At 32.2% G+C, this 9,764-nt stretch overlaps 1 protein-coding gene across 1 annotated transcript; it reads right to left on the reverse strand.

Annotated features, from left to right (window-relative positions):
- Positions 1-6,394: 6,394 nt before the first annotated feature.
- On the reverse strand, positions 6,395-7,845 carry HP6 (histidine phosphotransfer protein 6). Its single transcript, XM_021442737.1, has 5 exons — positions 7,664-7,845; positions 7,238-7,368; positions 6,872-7,015; positions 6,557-6,629; positions 6,395-6,464 (listed from the first exon to the last, which is right to left on the reverse strand). Exons 1-5 carry the CDS (start codon positions 7,730-7,732, stop codon positions 6,411-6,413), a joined length of 471 nt encoding a protein of 156 aa, XP_021298412.1. The 5' UTR covers positions 7,733-7,845; the 3' UTR covers positions 6,395-6,410.
- Between the last annotated feature and the right edge of the window lie 1,919 nt (positions 7,846-9,764).

Genomic DNA, 9,764 nt, shown 5'->3' on the forward strand with positions numbered 1-9,764 from the left:
GATGGTTGAAACTAAGCCTTAATGAAATGAAGCTAAATATAGATGATAGTTTTAAACCTCAACATCATCTTGCTGCGGGGGAAAGGAATAGTTTGAGACCACACGTGTAAACTCTTATTTGGTTCTTTGAAAACTTTGATTCCTGTGACTCTCTAACATCGAATTACTTGCATTACAAAGAAGTTTGTGGTTATGCTGAGATTATTATTTCTCTAAACAATGGATTGAAGTGGATGCTATGGTTGTTATATACATGGCAAAGGTAGGACTTAAAGGCTCTAATAATATCTGATGTATACTTGCATCTATAAGAAACTGTTTGCAAAACTTTTCTCATAGAATTTCTCATATACATAGAGAACGTAATCAAGCTGCTGATTATTTGTCAAATTTTGGATGCTCCCACCAAGGTCTAAATGTTTTTTATGAAGCTAATTAATACAGAGGTGAGAGGTATCTTGAAGTTAGATAGATTAAATTTATCATATATTAGATTTAAATAATTGTAAAAGAATAATACTTCTAATTTATTTTTCTTACTTGGTATATTATAAAAGAGTAATTCTACTTCTCTCAAGCATTCAAATATGTTAGGAAAGTAGCACTTCTTCTAGGTATTTTCTCTTTTATTTTTATGTAATTATGGAGATATGGTTTATGTCCCTCTCCTTAGTGTAATTATCTTCTTTTATCTTTAATATTTTACCATAGAATTGGCTCTGAGAGTTTTTCCATCTTGAATAAATACATAAATAAGATTTTTTTCAATTAAAAACAAACAAATAGGATTTGAAAATAAAGAGAAAAATTAACTAAAGCCCAGTTTTTCTTTTTTTGAGCTGGACATCTTGGTTCTAAAGATTGCTTAATTCTTTTTTCTCTAACAAGTATATTAAAAGAAAAAACTTAAACCCATGAGTATTGAAATTAATTATAAAATTAAGAACTCTTGGATCAAATCTAAACTGAAAATTCTAAAATCCAAAAACACCAATAATTCTTAAATCAAAACCAAAACCTAACCAACGTACTTACAAAATCTCATAAAATAATTATAAGAAATATAAGTGAAATTTATTCTTTAAGCATTCCAAAGAAAATTAGTAAAATAATGGGCATCTGAAGCAGAAGTTTCCACTGAACTTTTCTACGTAGTTAAAGTCGCCTTCAATAATTTAATTATATGGACCTACATGCAGTAGGAAATTCCATGATGTGGACAACAAATCACGTGCAAAGCAACCAAAAGCCATAGGGGGAAAAGACAGAACTGGTTGGGTGGAGAAATGGTTACTGATAAATGATATGAAAATGAAACAATACAATTTTCTATATATAAGTCATAATTGTTCAACATTTGGAAAAAAGAGAAGATGGTTACTGTTTTTATCCTTTTTCTTCCCGGGAGGTGAGGAAGAAATTCCATCAACATTCAAGTTTGAATATGAGCCTTTTTTTCGTTTGTGAAAATGAAGACCAAGATTAGTATGTGATTAATTTGAAAGAGAAGCTTCTATTTTGAAAAGTAAAGTGTGATTAATCTTTTGAAACAATATATCATATGATAAAGGCTTATGTTTAAGATGTATAGTGCAATTATTATGAATTACATATCAATAAAAAATAAAATAAATTTTAACTTAAAAGTCTTCTTTCACTTAATAAACATGTTTTTTAAATTAAAAAATATAAAATCGTGATAAGTGAGAACCTACCTAACTCTTCACTAATGTAGCATCTCCATAAACAATAATAAGATCGAGGTAGACTAAATCAAAAGGAACCTACCTAACACTTGGTCTGTAAGCAAGAAAGAAATTACTCAAGCATCGTCCATCAAAACAGCCGCTATAATGGAAGCTAGACGACGAAATGAATTTAAAGGAGTAATTAATTCAAAATATTGTTGAAAAAGAAGAAAGCACAGGAGCTATCAAGTACTAGATACAGAGGCAAAGAACTCACTTTCTTCTGTTTTACGTGATTGTAAACTAAAGAGAATATTCTTTTCTTAATTAGATGGCACCCTGGAGCTGGAGATGTATGGATGAACTAAAATTGCAAGTGGCCATTGAGGGGTCTGGTCCGATCATTCGAATTACACACTCGAGTTACTTGAATTTAGATAATTCATATTTGGTATATTTCAAATTTAAGTTGTCAATTTTAAAATAAAATTTATTTAAATTTGAGTTGCTTCGGATGAATTTTTTGGACTCTGGAACATTTCGAATTCAAGTGATTTAGGGTTCAGATTGAAGAGGTTAAAATTATTGACTTTTTCTTTATCAAATCGAATTGGATTGAGTTCAAATGCGAATAGATTGATCATATTTTTTTAAGCTCAGGGCAGCTTGGCAAGCTCTACCTAAAATGGATCATAATTATAATTAATTATAATTTTGATATTAAGTTTTCCCAGAAGAATTAGATGGTCATATTCAATTTGTAAGCAACATGATGAGATGCATGACAAGAACTAAAATGTAGCAAACAGTTTTGACTCTTGATGTGTACAAGAAATCAGGTCTATTCTAATCTCATATTATGTGATAAAGATTACATTAAATGATAGATATAAATTCAAACATTTGCCAAACAATACAACTGCAGAATGCCAAACCAAGCAAGGCAGAGGGAAAAAGAATTACAATACAAGAAGAAAAGAAAAAGTGACAATTACCTTGGTGATCATTTGATTAATTTAGCAATCTTCATTGCTTTCCTGCTTCTCAATGTCATCACTTCAGAAAGTATAAACTAAAACAAGACTACCAAAGGTTTACCATTAAATCATTCATTACTGTGGAATTTCCAAACAAGGGAATATCAGATAGACTGAAGTCTACATATCTGAATTAAAAGAATAAAGTAGGTGACACAATGGTACTGGCTCTCCCCTTGTCCTTGAAGGTTAGGTGCTTGACATTTAATATTCTCGAGCAAGGTTCGAAAGCCGGTAAGGAAAGGAAAACAAAAGAAAAGAAATATAATCAAATGAGGTATTCAAAAATACCTTTTTTTATTTTTAAATACGGCCTTAAAATATTCAACACATTGACGAATCTTAGAGGACAAAATGAAGGACAACATATAATTTAAGTCATAATTTTTATTTTTTATGCAATGATTACTTCCAATTGCCTTCTTTTATTCTTATTTATCTCATTTTATGTTATATTGAAATATATATATATATATGACTTTTTTTATTCTATATAACATTTGTCAATTCACTTACTTTACAAATTTAATATTGATGGACCTATGTATACATTATCAATGAATTTATACTTTTAGAGACTTAAGATTGGTGGATCGATATATTCATTATTGATGGATTTATCTGTTTTGGAGATATTATGGTTCAAAATCATTTTTTTTTTATGCAAACATAGCTAGATAATGATTGATATAATAGTTATCTTACCTTACAAACCACAATGATAGGAAATGCGATAGGTTTAGACAATTTTCAGTTGACTCCAAGCGTATTATGGGCCCAATAGGTCTTACATGCACTTGACTTCCGGGTTCGCTTTCAGCCACCTTGTCCAAAGCTCCTTTGCTTGTTAGCTCAACCATATCTTCTTGCAATTTCTTGAAACGAATCCTGCAAGACTTAATTTCTCAATTTCTTGAGGACCATCTTTTATCATAGATTCTGCCCTCGAATGGTTGGTTCTTTCTCTGCAAGATCAACCTTGCACATTATCCCTTAGTGCCCTCAAGTCACCACATTCGACAAATCTTCAAGATTTCCTTCAAGACTACATGTGTAAGTTGCCTACCCAACAATGTAATCCCAACAACGAATGATGATCCCCCTCTACTGAGCATGAGATTTAAGCAGAAATTGCCCAAGGTTTTGGTTAAATTGGCAAATTTATGACTCAACATGTTCAAGTTATTAACTTTTCTTGATCAAATCGAATTGGATAGAGCTCACTTGTAAATAAATCAACCAATTTTTTAAGCTAAGACAGCTTTGTAGGTTTCACCTAAAATCAAGGATGGAGCAAGTCAACTTTTGCTAGGAAGCCAAAGACAAAAGAGGACTCCATATAAACAAATATTATATAACATTGAGAGAGGGATACTCCTACAAAATTACATATAGACAATTATCTTCTGACAAATCATATATCATGTTCACTAACATCAACACCTGTTACACGCACAAGCATAATGTAAAATAACTATTGGAACACAATTATATATGATCGTTCATGATCAGATTATATATTGTATTACCAAGTCAAAAATAATTTATTCAACTATATACCATTTAATTCTTTAAATTAGAAATAAGAAGGAGAATAACCAAAGACTAATAAAAATTATATTATAAGCTTTAAGTCTAGACTCCTTTCAAAAAAAAAAGTCTAGACTCCTTAATTTAAAAAGACCGAAAATATTGTTTGACTTGAACATTATTAAACCAATTAATTTATCAAAAATTAAAAGATGTTTTCAACAATGTAATAAATATATAGTAAAAAAATATAAAAAATTTTAAAAATTTTGGAGGCCCCTGCCTAAAATGGACTGATTAAATTAATTATATTTTTTATACTAAGTTTTTCAAGAATAATTAGATGGTCATATTCAATTTTTAAGCAACATACATATAATGACATGCATGACAAGAACTAGAATGCAGCAAGCAGTTTTGACTTTTGATGTGAACAAGAAATCAAGTCAATTCGTATATATCTCATATTTGCTGATAAAGACTACATTACATGGTAAATAGCATTAATCATTTATCACTGTTGATTAAAGAAATAAAATAGTCAACTCAACTCACTGGCTCTCCCCTTGTCCTTGAAGGTTAGGTGAGCCGGTAAGAAGAGGAAAGCAAAGCAATTAAGAATATCCAAATGAGGTATTCCAAAATACCTTTTTGATAAAAAAAAATGCAACATAAAATCAAAGACAGCATAATAGAATTAGATAATTTGAACCCAATTATGGGCTCAATTCCATCCACTTGAGTTGTGGGTTCGTTTTCAGCCTTGTCGTTAGCTCAACTACATCATTAATTTTTGTAATCAACATGTAGCTAGGCTTGCAATCTCTTCCACACATTATCCTTTAGTGCCCTCAAGTCACCCAATGCAACACTCAAATCTTCAAGACTAATTACACGTGTAATTGTCCTGTCCAACAATGCAATCCCAGCAACGAATGACGAGATTGAGCAGAAATTGCCCATGAATCGTTAAAGCTTTTGGCTGATAAACAAACGAAGAACTTTTATGACAGAAATTGGTAGGCTTTTCTTTTGTTGTTGCTGCTATTGAGAAATTGGCAAATTAGGTGAAGGGTTTAAAGAAGCCAACTAAGGACACATGCAACTGATTGGCATTCACAGAGATTGCTTAATACTACAAGAAATTAGGGTGCAAGGCCACTGGCTGATCAAGGGGACTCAATCATTACTCCCTGGATGGCACCTTTGGGGCATCCTCAGCTGGCTTCACCTCACTGTTTTTCACTTCTCAATTTCAGGCCGCAACTAAGGAAAGGAAAGCTTTCGTGATCCTCATTTTTCATTTAATCTTCTTATCTAACTTTTAGAGGTGTTAACAGATTCTAGCTTTCAGAGGTGTAGACCAAACCCAACTTGACCCATCACACATCTAAAATCTAATGCAAATGATAAGTTCATCAGCTTAATTTAGTGTAAATTGTACTAATAGTTCATAATCTTTTTGTAATTTTTTTTTATTACTTGTCACTTAAAAAATTGTATTCAAGGGGGGGGAGGAAAGAGAAAGCAAAACGTAGTCGGCTCCCAGTCATACTTTCCCTAGTTCGTACCAACTTGGCTTTCCTATAACCTCAATGGTCGGACATAGGAACTTGAAAGTCGAAGCCCCTTTTTCTTACATATTTCGATTTGGTATTATTAGAATTTGGTCGACATTTCCTTATGGTCAACAAACGAAAATTCCACCTGAACAAGTCCAATAATCATATGTCCTTGATGGACTGAGACATTGATAGTTGAGACCTGATCATGATGCTGCGCTGCGGCTGGTTATATAAGTTGTCATTTTGACAATTCATGGCAGTAATAGTGTGACAGAGAAGCACTGAATTGACCATTAAAGCCGAGAGAGATTTTTTTCAAACTAGATATCAGAATATCAGCTGCCACTTTCCACTACAATTCATTTGCATTCAAAAGTTACAACCGAAGCAGCACACTCTAAAATGGAAAGAATGAATGACTCTACATTAAAGGCACCACAGGTTGCAGTGGCAACAACCTCTTTTTCCATTTTTTCTCTACAAATAGTACAATATCCTGCTCTGGGTTTTGCTTGGTTTTTAGCAAAAAACTGAAATAAGAAAGGTGCCCAAGAACTCCCCCACATGTTATGGCATTAATTTTGTTTGCTTTAGTTCTGCATTGGGTATCTAACTCCGGCTGCTAGTACTCTCTGCTGCTCTATCTGAATCGATGGTAATGATAATTGTTAGTACTTAATACTAATAAATACATTTTGATGAAAAAAGATGCAAAAAGAAATCAAAGAAAATATACCTGAAAAAGTTCATGCAATTTATTCTTGAGGAAACAATACTCATGTTCTAAGAGCTCCAAAGCTCTCAGGCACCTGCATTTGACATGCCAAAACATCTCTTTAGCCTTATCTTAAAGTGGGTAATGAGGTTGTTTCTGATTAAATATAAAATAGTGAAGGCAAAAGGTGAACTTGGAAGTTGGATATGGAGTAGTATAAATGTTTTGACATTAAAAAAATGTGCTAAGTACATTGAAAAAGCAAGAGCGAGGGGCGTGGAAGCACAAAAGTAGAGGTAGAAAGGAAGGGGGGTTGGGGGGGGGGGGCATGCATACCCTGCACGGTTGTTCTGCTCAGAAGCGGCGCGAAAGGCAACGCAAACGTTTCTGACTCTTTTGGCACCAATGCTAGAGCTGCTTCCCATGAACTGATTCAAATGGATTCCAATTTTCTTGTAGTCCGAGAACTCTCTATCCATCCTGTCCCATCAACCCATACACAATTAACAATTGCCCATCTATTGAATAACGCAAGTAAATACTCTAAAAAGTTCAAATGAGAGAGAGAATCAGACAGCAGCCGCATTATTGCAGTCTCCCCAGGAAGGGAGAGGAAAAGGAAATATTCCCATTAATTGAGAGAGAAATCAATCAAGTTAAAAACAAAAGACAAAAAAAAAATTGTATAGGGAGATAAATTACAGTAATGATCTGAGGTTCCTCAAAAGCTTCTCGGACTCATGGAAGTAGATGTTGACAACTTCAGATACAAAATTTGGAGAGCTCTCATCTTGAAGTTGTTGAAGTTGCAAGAATTGCTCGTCCAGTACTCCCTGAAAACATCAAGTTACAGCACTTTTTCAATACTAAAAACCGCAAATTAATTACCCAAATTATCTCGCTAGCATTGTTTCCTTTTCTGATACTCAGAAACAAGAAAAGAGCCTGGTAAGCTTAAGGGAGGCACAACTTTTTCAAGGAAGAAACAAAAGGAGAGCAATCTCAGGACGGAGAAGAAGTGGGGTTTAAGACTTTCTCAACTTGATCAAAACAGAAAGAAGAAACAAACTATAAAACAAATGAGAAGAAGAAGAAGGGATATGGGATATGGTAAGAAATGACCATCACCTGGTGGAAGAGGAATGCGAGCAAACGATTCATGTCTGCCCGCAACCGATCCGCACCCAACCCCAACATCCACACAGGCAGACCCGTCTTGGCTAATCGGTTGTTCAATCTGCACAAACAATGGCTGCAATTCAACAAAAGGGTTTTCAAGTCTCTTATGACTTGTACAAGTTAATGGAGAATTCTTCTTTGTTTCCTTTTTCTTTGGTTTCACTCTTTCAAGGGTTTAGGGTTTTGTGTTCTTTTGCTTTCTAGCGGGAAGCTCACACTCAAAAGCCTCACGGTTCACAGCTATTTAAAGGGTGAGAGTTTGGTTTGGACCCTCAAGTTGTACAATGCAACGGTAAATATTAAAAAAACACTTAACAACACATTCAAATATTTTAAAGAGCTAAAATATTCTACTCCCAAACATAGCGCGTGGACTCACCCACAACCCTATTTGGTGGAGCCAAGGTATAAAAATAATTCACAAGTACTAATAGGCAAAGGACAAAGTTGTTAGAATATAGAAAACATCATAAAAATGGTTTGAAGGGGTGTATTTAATCATTTTTTAAAAAAATATTTTTCCGAATTCATTATTGGTGTGTAAAAGAGTTTCATAGGATAAACTTCAAATACACAATAAGTTTAGTAATTGATTGCATTTTGTATGAACGAAATTAATTTACTGAACTTTTATCGATATATGATAAGATTATCAAATTTCTAATAGAATTTTTTGATAACAAAACGATATAGAAGCAATTCAAAAAATTTGAAGGTAGAGAAAGTGATTGTAAGTTGTTTCTCTATTAATACAATTTCAGAATAACCAACAAATTTTATTTATAGAGAAATATACATCTCTTTGTACAAAGTTAATCAACCTTTTGAATAAATATAGTTGTTTGAATAAATATAATTTTTCGACCAAATAGAGAGAATGCAGTAATTATGTAATTTTTTTCTATAAATATTACTTTAACTTATATTAATTAGGGGTGAGCAACATTGTAAGGTTATCACGGATCGTGGTGAGCCAATGGGTTTGGATCTATTTTGAGGTGGTCTTGTGACTTATTAACGAGTGACCCATGATTCAAATTTTGTACGACCAACACTTTTAAGGTGGTCCATTGTCCTAGACATTTTATCCATTTACCCTAGATTAAAAGACTAGACTTGTTCCTATAGTCTAGTCCTTTTGAAATTGAGTCTTGAATCAATTCTAAACTACCAACCATTTAAAAACTTATATAAAAAAAATAAAATAAATATTTAGAAATTATAAGACTTGAACTCATAATAAGAAAGATGTTGTTTTTGCAAGATCTTAACCATATTAAGTTAAAGAGTTACATATTATTAAAACATTTATATCCAATACAAACAATAAATGAATAAATAAAAAATCTACCTACAACACCAAACAAAATGTAAGACTTTTAAAGTAATGTAATTTTAAAATAAATGTGAACTATATCATGGATATGTATGAATTTTTCTTATAGTATTTATGAATTTGATATACTATTTGAGTGTATATTATTATTTTATAAATAATTATAAGAATTCTTAATCATATCAAATCATAAGCTTAATCGTAGAGTTAATCTTACAAAAATATTACCTAATCCATGATTAAAATTTTTTAAAACCAATCATATACATGTGATGTATAATCACAACTTTAAGAAAATTCACCTAAACCATGCAGTGGCGAAGGGACTGGGGGTTTAGTAGAGCTCCCGTCTTTCAAAAGTTTTAAAATTTCATAATATATTTTTTATTTTTTTTAGAATTTTAGAATTTTATTTTTACATTAATTTTTTTGGTGAAATATCTTATAATAATTAGTCAATAATTAATTTTAGTAGACTTAGAGATTAAATAAAAACTATTGTAGAAGAATTATTTTCTAAACCCCACTGCTCCAAGACCTTAGGATCACCTCAGTTCTTGTTTGTCCCCTCAAACGCAAAATCCTTCCTCCACCACTAAACAATGCTCACCTCTAAATTATTACAAGACAAAGATTAACATTTTCCTAAATTCAATAATAACGAGTGAAATGAAATTGCAACTAGACATGTAATGGTACCTTGGGTATGGGGTG

The sequence above is a fragment of the Theobroma umbraticum genome, unplaced genomic scaffold (assembly GCF_002168275.2).
Source record: "Theobroma umbraticum cultivar Fairchild unplaced genomic scaffold, ASM216827v3 scaffold_228.0, whole genome shotgun sequence".
In the NCBI taxonomy this organism is placed as follows: Eukaryota; Viridiplantae; Streptophyta; class Magnoliopsida; order Malvales; family Malvaceae; genus Theobroma; species Theobroma umbraticum.